The sequence below is a fragment of the Atta cephalotes genome, assembly GCF_000143395.1.
Source record: "Atta cephalotes unplaced genomic scaffold scaffold00048, whole genome shotgun sequence".
Lineage (NCBI taxonomy): Eukaryota > Metazoa > Arthropoda > Insecta > Hymenoptera > Formicidae > Atta > Atta cephalotes.
Window position 1 is genome coordinate 1,042,600 of NW_012130112.1, and position 13,800 is coordinate 1,056,399.

General features: G+C 29.6%; 1 protein-coding gene across 1 annotated transcript in view; it reads right to left on the minus strand.

Annotated features, from left to right (window-relative positions):
* The window catches only part of LOC105622698 (sodium channel protein 60E-like), a 94,668-nt gene extending 81,075 nt beyond the window's left edge, over window positions 1–13,593 (minus strand). Inside the window, exon 1 of the mRNA XM_012204110.1 lies at window positions 12,193–13,593. Within this exon, the coding sequence (XP_012059500.1) occupies window positions 12,193–13,593 (1,401 nt within the window). The remainder of the gene's footprint in view (window positions 1–12,192) is intronic.
* Between the last annotated feature and the right edge of the window lie 207 nt (window positions 13,594–13,800).

Below are 13,800 nucleotides of genomic sequence, written 5' to 3' on the forward strand. Positions count from 1 at the left end.
ATATATATATATATATATATATATACATGTTGATTAAAAAGGCACTCAATTTCAAGGAATCAAAATAATATAATCATAAGAAAGAATATTAAGTAAAAAAATATTAAACACTAAGTTTTTTTTTACAATAATTCGAATTTGCAAATGTAACATAAAGAATATAATTAGAAAGAATATATTAATATCATTGGAATATAATATATGAAATATAATTGGAAGAATATATTAATTACAAGAAATCTTTGTTTTTAATTATAAATATATAAATCGAGAGTTGGACTGTAATAATATTAAATGCTCTAATAATTCATTCGTTTAATACAATTGACAGATTTACATAATTTGATGGATACAACTGTCCGTACGATAATTAATATCTCTCGACAACGATCGACATTTCTTCCGCTCATTGATGTTCACTGACGTTATTATTTACAATGCTATTAATCATGTAATTTAACTGCAATTCTCGAGTTACATCTTAATTAACAATAAATAACAAATGTGATACAAAGAGAAAGCGTTCAGTAATTCATAATTTCTCTCTTAATCTCAAAGACGGAAGAATACACTATAATCACTTATTTTTTTCGAGATGTTTGCTTATCTAAAATATCGAATTCTAATTAAATTTATTGCTAATTATATTAATTCCTACATTTTGCGAATTCTTTTCGACCATTAATCTTTTCCACGTTATTTTACAATGATAAAAAAGATTATGGGGAGAGGAAATAATAGATTGTAAGAACGAATGAATATAATTCGATTTTCGGAGTTTAAGTTTACGGCAATATTTTAAATGCCATTTTACGAAAGGACTATTCTTTACAGCTCTTCTGTTATCGTGTCGGTGTGGTGAATTATATGTTCCGTAAAGAGGAAAACAGACAGAGAGAAAGAAAGAGGAAAAAGAAACAAAAGGGTAGAACTTTCTGTTCTTGCCATATTCCTCCGCTTTTTGTTTTTCACGGAGAAAGGAAAGGAGCCTTTCTTTTTCCATATGCTCCTATTGTTGTGTCCTTAATTTTATTATTTTTTTTTATTATCCTGTATATATTAAATTAAATATTAAGATTTCAACTATCTTGGATGAATTCATTTCAGATAGAATAAATCGTGTACCATACAGTCATTTAAAAATATAAGTTATGTCTTAATTAGACAAATTTTTACAAATATATCCTAAAACATTTATTATGTATCTTAACAATTAATATAATTTTGTATTGTGAATGTCACATTTCTTGTATTTTTTGTTATCATTTTATTATTTCTGATAATTTCTTATTTAAATAAATTTATAAAATATGAGAGATGATTTTCTCTATCAATATTTAACAATTACATGCAGCATTTTCCCGTATTCTTTGAATTTTAGAATCATATATCTCGATTAATTTATCGGACAGATTTGATTAAAATATGATTATAGGTATATGTATATTCAATAAAATAAATAATAACTCACAATGCGAAATTATGTTACTTCTGAATTATATGTAGATGATTGAAAATTTAAAGGCGCCTTACATGTAAAATTTCTAAAGGTGAGAATATAGGATAAAAATTTTTCTCTTTTATTTAATTTTTCAATGAATTTTATTGTGAATGAATTAATTTAACTTATCACATGTGTAAAGAGTACACATTGATTGTATGAATATAAATTATACTGTAGGTAGTTATGAGATTATATAAACTTTATTCTATATTATATTCTTTCGCAGTTATTAACTTAATAAAACTTAAGAGACAGATATGCTTGTTACTCATGAAATTAATAACGAATCAAAGAAACTTTTCCTTCCTTATGCTTTATAGAACGCCGAATTAGAAACGCGTTTCTAGCGAACATAATATTTCTACAAAGAATAAGATTTGTCATTAAAGTCATTATCTTTGCCGCATGACTTGAAAAAAGATATCATCATTAGATATAATAATAAATTGTAATTACGTAGAGAAAATAATAATCTAACATAAATATTTTATCTATTGTAGAAAAGTTGCCATTTAAAAATATTTGTAAGTAAAATATATTTGTAATAATAAACTTATAAGTAATAAATCATGAAATTTCAGTTATATTCAGTTGTATTATATATTGTATTATATATGTTATATATTACAACATAATTGTATCACTCATTTATAAAAGATTTGAGTGAAATACTTATAGTTATGGAAATTAAAATTTGAACAGTTTTTTGATAAACAATTTTTTATCAAAGTTACAATTTTGATGTATAACAGTCTTATTTACTGAGTAATATAAGTAATATGTACTACATGATATGAGTAATATGTAATATATTCTTATGATAAAGGCATTATGGGAAAAACATATATTCATCATGATTTTTTTTCTTGTAATAAAAAACGAAAGAAAAATGGGGGAGTAGAGAAATATTTCTCTTTTAATCTATTAGCCTCAATTGTTAATAAAATGGTGTTCAAAACAAAAACTTTAGAAATTAGGCTTATGAAATATTTTAGATTGACATTGATAAAAATTATGAGAATGTCATTCATGCATCGCGTTACTTGGGTAATGTCACGAAATTACAACTTCGTTTTATCACGTTAACCGCATATTCCTATGACACACTTTACCGTGACATGTGGATAAGTTATCGATAGTTTGTATCGCGTGCAGATGCCACGCTAGTGATAAATTCCGTTACTAATTCTGTGCATCATCGACAATGTATTTGGTGAAAATGTCGAACTTCTTTATAATCGTGTCGTTGCGCTAAGTGCTTAAAAATATCTTCGAAAGTGCTATTTATCGATTTCTGAAAAACTGAAAACTGAATATCTTAATATAAATTATGAAATAATAGAGCAAATCTAATTAATTCGTAACATTCTATTCAGTTTTTGGTATTAAACATTTTTAGCAATAAAATCCTGAAAATTTTCTCTTTCTATCAAAGAAGAGTTCTTGTAAAATTAACTGACACGGTCTTTCTGAAATCCTTGAATATTTCTTGATTTACACTTAAATATATTTTCATAATTTAAACTTTGAAAATTCTTCCTCAAATGTTAAATATATTATACCATATGAAAATTGTGTGCGGATGTAATGAAATAAAATAATGGAATAACATTAAAATTAATCAATATAATTTTCGCAATTATAATAAAAACAATTATAATGTCAAGAGTTAAGAGCGCAAACAGCAAGTTGAGCTATGCTAACGTTTTTAATTTTATATACAAATGTCACATACATTTCAACTAATAATAGATTTAGGTCATTTTCAATCTTAATACTTAAAATATAATGCTAAAAAGAACGTTTTTAAATCTACATTTTAAATTCTTTAATTTTAAATTACAATTGGATATATAATATCCTAATCTAACGCCTGTATAATCTACCTCTCGCATCGTCGATTGCAATCCAGTCACCATAATGTATCTCTTGATAGTACATGTAGCATTCAAATGTCGTTTTTTTTTTTTTTTTTGTATAAAAATCGCAATGAATCAGCAATTAAAAATCAATTACATGCATCTTTTTACACCTTTTAAGTCGATGTGATTGTTCGTTTATTTAAAGTATATTTAAATTGAACGCTTGAATAATTATTTAGCGAGTTGTCTATACTATTTTTGAAATTCTATCTTGTACTTTTTGTTATTGCACAAATATATGACATTTATAAAACTAAAAACATTAGCATAGATCAACTTACTGTTTGCGCTCTTAACTCTTGACACTTTTATAATTGTTTGAATATTAATATTGTAATATTAATTATTTTATGTATAATTAATATTTATATAAATTTTATATATATATATATATATAAAATTAATTTTTATACATAATTTTCAAGCAATATTTTATGAAATTATAGTAAAGTTTTTTAATGTGGAAAATAGTCTTAAGTAGAAACAAAGAAAATAAAATGTTTTGCAATATGGATTATAATATAATGTTATCGGTCGTAATAACGCGTAATGTTCTAAGAATAAAATAATAATGCTTTTTTTCCAAGGCAATGATATTTGGAGTTCGCTTATACACAGCGAGCTTCACAAATGTCAGGTGTCATGAACAGTTAACCGCAATGTGAAACAAAGTTCATACTGCGGCCGATTAATTTTAATTTAAACGGAAATGGCCTACTTTAATTATTTGAGATCTGATGATATTCATTTTATGGATTGCTACATTCGGCTACATCCGGAAATATGTATCTTGTAAGTGGATCTAAGAAAAGAATATGTGAGAAAAGATAAATAGGCTGAAGCGATTGAATCTAATATTAACGGAAATATGATGAACGTACGATAGTTTATCGCTAGAGAAAGAAATTACCCGAAGCGTGTTTAACTTTATCATAGTTCAGCCAGATTAAAGAGATTCCTATCATTTCTCTTTAGCATGCCATAAAATTTTATTGATTTTTACCGAGAAATTATTATAGTGACATAAATATGATATATATATATATATACAATTAAATTCCAAATTTTATTCACGTATAAGTATATTATCATTTAAAAATCAAGTAAGATATTTATTGTGACAGATCTATATATATATATATATGTATGTGTGCGTGCGTGCGTGCGTGCGTGCGTGCGCGTGCGCGCGTGTATGCGTGTGTGCGTATGTGTGCACAATTATATATGTTCCAATTTATTTTATTCCTAACTGTAGATTTTAATGAAAAAATTAATTAACAATCTTATAATTTTAATACATTAACTATCAAAAGAAAAATAAATATAAAGAATAAAATTTTAGATAAGAAATAATTTATGATTGTTTTCAAAATTAGTTTATTTAATTATTTTTTTATCATTTTCGAATAATCTATTATTTATTATTTAATTAAACTATATTTCTACTATCATTATATTTAATTATAGATAATTATAAACTGTTTATTTAAATAAATATCAAATAAAACATTTAAACATGTGTATAAGAATGTGACGATAAGAAGAACTTGGAATTTTTGCTTACAATTAGCAAAAGTTGATAAGTTCTTTTCAGCCTTTATATCTGACAAATACTTCGGTTAACGAATGACTCTAAGCTTTTTTATCGTTCGCTAGAATCAACATGTTTCCCTTTCATACGCCATGTATTTCAGGAAGGAGATAAAATGACCAAACCACTTTCTTTGTAATAATATGCCGCCATGAAACTTGTACGAATTTCGCTGCCGTTTATAATGTGAGATTACTTCAAGAAGCTCGCGTGATCACGTGTCTTGTGGAAGTTAAATGTAGCGACGGAGCAAATAGGCGACGAGTATCGTAGTTTTCGTAGATTTGAATGGCCTTGATGTTTAACTTATTGTCGATGTTTTACGCAGTTCTGCGTTGCGAGGTACCTTATTTACATACAATATTTATTACAATACAATATTTATTTGACATTAATTTAATTTCGAACTATTACTAATTGTTAAACTTAACGAGTGTCGGTATACAAATCTATGAATAAATCACTTTATAAAAGAAATTATAAAGGAAATTACTTAATATCCAGAGATTTTCAAGATAAATGTACACTGAGCCTATTCGCATGTCAGTATACGATTTCGATAGGTTAACACAACTAAAAATTTGCTGCTACAATCAAAAACTGATTGCTGCAGTCGATTAAAAATGCCATATTTTACTATCTAAATTGTTGCAGCAACCAATCTTTTCTTTCAGTGTAGATTTAAATTTTTCATTTAATGGAGAAAACTACATTTGACGCTCTGTAAATAAGAGTAATGTATAAATGAATAATAATAATTTTTAGCAAATTTTACATTACACACATGAATTATTTCGATATAAATTGAGATTTATTCGCGCGGATTTAGCATTGAGAGATTTTGGCAAATAAAAGCATTGCTAAAAACGTTTTTATGAAAGAGATTTTAATTAAATATGAAAAAATGTACTCTTAAAATTATATCAAATCAATTTTATATTTCGTAAAATCGATTTGAGTAACGTATAAAAACTGAGTTGATGAATAGTTATTTCCATGCACATATTTTTATTTCAAAATTTTTGCAGTATTTATTTCATTATTTTTCTTTTCATTGGACGCATTATATTTCGAGATTGTATTGAATTTGACCAGCTAGCTCTGTTTTAAAAATTAGAATTATTAATATTATCACAGTGAATCAAGTAATCAAGAGAAACTAGTCAATCTAGTGACACGAAATTAGTGCAGATTTGTGAAAATTATGCTGTACAAGCACGAATTTAGCAATAGATTTCCGAAATCCAAAAAAAATAAATCAAGATGACTTCGAAAAGGAACAATAAAAAAAATGCGCAATATATTTTTATTAAACAATTTCCGCGTTTTTAATTGTTAGCGAATGTACAGCTAACAGTTATATACTATACAGCTATAGGACTATATAGATTTTTTGCCAATTTTCGAGTTAATTTTTTTTTCTTCTTCATTGAAGGCCATCACCTCATTGCTCTACATTAGCTTTTAACTTGCGGCATTATAAATGTCTTGGTAACTATAGCATAAGCACAAAATGAAACTTTATCATAATAAAGTCTAGCTTAAACTAATCGAAAGGAATCTGTTTAATTAATTTTATATTAAAATTAACTGTATAACAATTAATTTTAACTATGTAATTTCATCTACATAATTAATAGCGACTAAAACATGTAAGAACATACGAAAAAAATTATTTTTTCTTAATCATTATTTCTTTATTAAATAAAAAATAAATAAGAACATTTTTACTTTTTAATCCAAAATTTGTTTCAGAAATGTTTGCGAGTATTATGATAAATATACGTTAATATCGCAAAACGAAACTAACTACGTAATGTAGGTTATGTTTTCGTTCTTGTGAAATGTAGAGTTCTTGGATTTCATGATAGACGAGGCGATATATTCTTGTCTGTTCTTTTGCTCTTCCGTATTTCTTTCTTACCGAATTGTCAATTCGCTTATATACACAGTAGGCAGATGATGAAAATGCTGTGGATCAAATATCGCGTACGTGATCTACCTACGAAACGCCTAAGACAAGATATTAAAAGCTTGGTTTTACGAAGAATATCTCGTCTCTCTTTGCAAGACGATCGCGACAATTACATTAACAATATTCTGTCAGTCATATGTAATTGGAAAAATTTTTGCCTCCTTTTGAAGAGACACACGTAATTAAAACGTCAGGGAAGTTTTAGAAAGCGGTTTATTTTATGCTATCTATTTCTTTTTCGTCATTTTAAGAGAAAAATCTCTGTGATTAATTATTTCCCTCAGATAATCTGTATGAATTCTTTCCTTCATCATTTAAACCATTTTAAATTTATCTTGGTCAATATATTATGTATATTTATCTAAAGCATTTGACATCGAATTTCATTCAAGAATCATTCAAATATCGTAAATAAATAAAATGATTAAACTAATTTACAAGATTTCTGTTTTTAAACATCTAAATGGCGATTCTTATGTATTTTTACAGCTATTGAAAAAAAATATAAAATTAAAAAGTTTCATTATTTATAGGTTTTGAGAAATCAGTAATATCAATTTTATTATTTTAAATTAATAATATCTATAGCTCGTAAATTTGCAAAGCAAATAAGAAAGAATAATGTTCAAAATCGAACAATAATGAATGTTGTAATATAAGAATAATTGAATTTATTCTTTGCGAGAAAAATTTTATAAAAATATGGAGACATATTTCGACATTACTTATAAACTTTATCAGTTTTGTAGAAAATACCAAATTGTAATAAAACAATAAGATGTCGCCAAGTTTTCTGCTTATTATCTTGTTACAATTTGATGTGTTTTATTAAATTAATGAAAACTAAATAGAGTCGAAACATATTTTTCGTATAATTCTCGTAAAGAATAAATTGATTATTATTCTTATAATTTACAATTATTGCTCGATTTTGGCTGTTTTTTTTTTTGTTTATTATTTTAATCACTTAAAATTCTACATGAACAATACAAGAGGTTTTATATTATTACTATATGTAATAATAGTAAATTTATATTATAAAATATAAATTTATTTTTATATATTGTATAATTCTCTATAATTTTTAGAGTGAATTGTACTTTGAAAAGTGAAATCTCACTTTTAATGATTAAAAATTGAGCTCTTTTTCCAAGATTAGCTCAATTTCATTCTTTATTGAGATTCCATTCTAAAGACTTTGAAGAGAGAAAAAATATTTAAATTTCTTATAGCTGTATTAGAAGAGGATTGCAGAAACCACTTTGTTTCTTAATTAATATTTCTTAAACAAAAGCTAAGAATAAAATTTTAGACACATAAATATAAAATTAAAAAATGTGTTTTCTCTATTATTAGATAATACAGCAGTTTGTAATATTTGTTTGCAATTTTGCAATAATTAATTTTTTCGTAAGAAAAACAAAAATGAATATCTGACAAAGTAGATCCCAAAACTGATACAGTAGGCAGTAATATCACATATTCCTATTCTTTTCTTTCACAAAAACCGTCTGTACAAAATATCTTACAATTGAATATGCTTAATAAGATTTTTTCTATAGAATCTATTCATTTCTATATAAAACGTTTTTCATTCATTTATACGCATATTTCATACTGCAAAACGCAAACATCTAAAGCGAGTTTAGTTTTTTTTTTTTTTTTTTTTAAGTAGTTTTCTCATAAATATATGATTGTCTTTAACTTCGATAGGGCTATTTAACACTATAATCTAAATGGAAGGTACTGACGGCAGTATTAACATAATTATCGCAATAACTTGTATATCATACTTCATATAGAAGCGATCGGGATAGAATGTGATAATGATGATAATATCGATTGATTAAAAAAAAAACCTCGTAGTAGAATTTTCTTCACCATAGGGATCGCTGAAAAACGCAATAATTCGTTAGCGAGGTAGCGAAGCATGGCATCCAATAAATAATACTTGCTATTTTTGCCGAACGTTCCGTTCTTTCAATTCCGCGATATTAAAGATACGTTAACTCGCTCGGTGGACCAGTAGTTTTTGCTCTGGCTGCGACGGGAGAAATATGACTCTGATCGCTTCTTTTCATTTTCAAAAAGCGAACGTAAGGAGAGCAATAATAACTTGAACGCCAGTTGTTCAAGAAAGATTCATTGCTCTCTTGCATAAAGAACCTAACGAGTTTGAAATTTTTCTCCTTGGCCACGCTGGTCGGCATTGAACTCTAATATTGTGGATAAACACATATATAATACAAACGTATCCGTTATGATGATTTACGAGAAAATGGTAAAATACTGTAATTGTGAAATTGTATTAAATGTGCTGCAATATATAATTCTTAATATTCTGTTTGTAATCTTGAAAGAAAAATCTTTTAGTATTTATAATGTATTTATAATGTAAAAATCTTTTTATAACTGTTGTAATTAAATCTCTTTGGAGAAGTTATCTTTGCTATAGGTAAAAAGAGATTGTATAATAATTCTCAAAGAATTTTATTTCGCATGCAGTAGCTTGTACAGAAAAAGAAATTAAACATTATTTGTTACATTTGTTAATTACGCATCTTTTTCGCTTTATTTAATTCGTTTTAGAGAGTATTTAGTTAACGGAATTTAATGCATTTTGTATCTTTTAGAAAAAAAGAGAATTTTGAAATAATATTCTTTTTAAAAGACTTAATTTTCCATTGAGAAAATTAGCGCACATTATCGACATTATATTTTGGAATAAAAATGAAAAGAATACGTACATTTGGTAATAATATATATTCGTATCGCTTTATATAAATGGTTTAATATGAGATTAATAAAGTTTGAGGTTTTTCTTTCTGGCTGCGCGTTAATGCTGCTATTGACCCGCTACTTCAGCATCATAAATAAAATTCAGTACGCTCGCGCGCGTACACTCTATTACAATTTACGATCAAGCGTGTAATGGAAGTTGCATTAACACGATTTTTATGTTATATCAATAGACAAATTGCAAAAATTTCCTCTTTTCACTACAAGAAAAAATATAACGGTTTGTTTCTTTTCCTGCTAATAATTTTCACGTTTCGCTGAAAATTTAAAGAATAAGAAAAATGAATATCCAGATTCTTTTTCTTTAATGTTTTTAACCTTTAAGCTTACAAATTGCACTTATTATTTATAATACGCTAAATTCTGCGTGAAATAAAGAATTGTAATTTCTCCATTTGTTTCTTTTTGTTTCAGATCGCTACAGGATTCCAGGATGACACACAGGACGAAGTATTCTCGGATGCAGACATTGCACGAGAGGTAAGTACTGTCCGCTTTATAGAAAATATATATTGCGCGTCCCTTTTTAAAAATTATTTATTATAAATGTTAGACTACAATTCACATGTTATCATTATATAGTCATTTTTCAATCGAGCTTGATCAAAGGTGTATACTCGGTGCATTTGGAGAAAAATATTATAATGATAGTAACTAAAAGTGACTGTGCATATTTTATCTACATGTAATTACTATACATAACTAATGTACACATATGGAATACTATTTTATAGTTGCAATAATTATAAAATTATTTAATGTGTGTACATATATATGTAAAATGTCTATTATTTTTTTTTCTATTTATGAATATTATATATATATGTGAAAGATTGCATACCATTTATTATTTATACGTTCATATTTTATACTTAATATCTCAATAACGTGAAGCGTTCTCGCTGATTGGCGTTCAGTAAAAAGTCTGAATATAAAATATGTCGAACGACCTCTGGAAGTCGTTTGATAAAATTTTGAATATTCGGTGTATCATATAAATTGCAAAATTCTTTTCTTTTTGAATAAATAAGAATCTCACTAGCAGTGAAAAGAAACTGGAAGCGGGAGCAATTAAAGGAATCCGACATGTTGTGACCTACATAATCTCCCGCAGATCCGACAGGGGTTCCTTACTTGAGAACAGGTCACGAATAGTCGCAGTCGATCGATTTTTAATATAAATAGATGTGTAGCACACGGATGTGTACACGCGCGCGAATTCGCCTAATCTTTTCCGTCGTTTTCTTCGCGTCAAGTCTTCTTGTTTTTTTTCTTCGTTTCTTCTCATTTTGTATTTTCGACTATTGTCTTCTTTCTCTCTTTTCGTCACTCCATTCTTTCGATACTACCAACCACTCTCCAACCATTCACCCTTTTTTGAACTTTCTTTTACAATTCTTCGCTCTGTTTTAAGTCCCTTTCTGCCTTACGCACTTACGTACACACATCTCCGGTAAATTCTTTTCTCTTCTTTCACACTTCTTTTTTACCGTCTCTTATTGTTTTTCTTTTTTGTTCTACTTGCTTTACGCCTAAAGAAATTTATTTACAGAAACGAAAATCGCGCTCAATATTCGGCTCTCGATTACACTTTGTCTCCTGGTAATATTCGGCGATATAAACTGGAAATACGCGATCGTTGAAATTGCATCGCAGCGTCATGTTATAACGATCCCCAACGGTCGCGTGGTCCTTTAACATTTCCCTCCGAAGCTTTGTGAATTTAAGATATGACTATGATAAGCTGGCAACCATTATACCTAACTAAAATCGCGCTCTGCTGGTTTCGCTGAAGAGAGTTCAATATAATTTTTCTAGTCTATAAAAAGTATTAACTTTCACAAGGGATGTGTTATTATTGTCGGATTGTTGAGTCTCTTTAAAATATATTATTAAACACATAAAAATTTAAGAGACACGTATTTTTTTTATATCTGCCTTTTTTTGAAGTTTAAACCTTTCAACCTTTTATATTTGCCATTAAAAAAATATGGGCAAAATGATAAGATATAAAAGAAGTTTTAAAAAAAACTTTTATGATTTTTTATGTATTTTGTAACTGTATTTAAATTTTCCAAAAGTCTAATTTTTTAAAGTATTTTTCAAATTCTCCATTATTGCCTTCTTTTTTTAAATTGTATATATCAATTTTTTATATCAATAAAAATTAAAAACAATTTTATGCCAATTTTATTCATATATAAAATTTTATTTCTCTCTTATATTTTCTGGTATTTTAATAATATATTTTAAATAGAATCAAATTGGTTTTGGACAGTTGTGACTTGTTTTACATTAATCTAAGTTGCAAATTTCACATATTAAATGATTTAAAAAAATAGAACTTTGACGAGTAAAAGATGAAGAAATGAAGATATATGCGACGAAATTATGAACTCACCTCATCGTAGATAAAATTGTCGATCTCTTCCAACGGCCTGCCGTAGAGATTGTTCGGAAATGGTTCGAACTTGTTTGGCAGTACCGCGCCATCCTCTACCGACATCTTTTTCTTCGGTTGAAAACCATATTCGCGCACTAATTGTACAGTCTTGTTCTCCAATCTGCTCTCTTTCGTGAATGGCTTGACTGTTTGTTTGCCGCCCTTGCTGCTGGGAGTTCTCGCGCCGAATGACCTGCTTTCGATCTTAGATTCCTTGGTATCGAGAATGTCATTCGACGCTGTCTGCGGTGTCACGACGTCCGCTTGGATCTCTGCGCTTCCGGAATCGCCGGTGCCGGAATCAGCAGAAGTGCCAGCGGTTCCGGCCAATGGTGGCCGCAATCTCATGCTGTCCTGCGTCCTGGAACCAATTCTCTTCATCGGCGGAGATTCGCTCTTTTTGGATTCTGGTGAAGTTAACTTCTCCGTTCCTGACGGACTCGTAACTTCATCCGCTTTGTCGGTATCGGCGCGCGAATCTGACTTGGCATTCGTTTGCGAAAAGAGAGACTCCTTGTCTTCCTTTAACGATGGCGAGCTCGAATGTTCATATGGCGAACTTGTATGTTCCTTGTCATCAGCTTGATAGATTCTCGTTGCAGTTTTTGGACAAATCTTCAATGCTCGCGAGCTCGGTTCCTCGTATTCGGTATACGTAGGAGGACTTAGATCCGCATATGGCGGTGGTGATTGGCCCTGGTCCTCACTAGGTTCCGTCGACGAGATGACATGACGCGAGGGTATTTCAGGACGCTTCGGGGTTTCCCTGAAATGGCGCTGTCCAGCAGCCATTCTGAGATCTTCATCGGTAATCCGCACATCAATGGAACTTTCTCTAGGCGATGCACTGACGCTGGATCGTAACGACTCTCTCCAGCCGATAGGAAACTCGGAAGATCCTCGAGCGGATCTTTCCGACAAAGTCTGCCCAGGGTGATCCTCCGGGCGTCTCGACCAACCCCTTTCCGTCGGGAGCGAGCCATGATGATCCTTCCGCGCTAAAGTCTCTGATAATTTACCATCAAGTTCTCGATGTTTAACTGCGATGCCAGATCTTCTGGGTGGCTGAGGTGTTCTGGAAGTCGCTCCTCTGAAATGATCCTGACTGTCCAAGTCTCGGCTGCTTCCTAGAATATTGAGACTCCTCTGACTACCGCCGTCTCTGGGTCGGTCGTTCGGATTCCCAGTAGGTCCATAAATTCCCTCCTTGGCCAACTCATCCAATTCCTCTCTGCTCAAGTTCTTCACGTAGAGCCCGGCCACGCGGGGTCGGTTCGTAAAGCCATTGTCCTCCGAACCGCTGCTCGGAGGGCTGGGAGGACTTTTATACCCCTCGCTCCCGCCCCGCCGAGATGTCATTGGGACCTTTGCTCGATCATTCCCTTTCGATCCTGTACTACTTTCGTCGACCTCATACTATCGCTAGATTGATGCTTGATTGCTGTAAATCGATATCCGCCACGCTGTTATCGATCCAACCAGCAGGATTTTAAAGCATTAAGGATTACACGATATATCACTGCCTGTTTCCGTGTTGTCGATTTGTCTTCTCCTATCTCATCATTT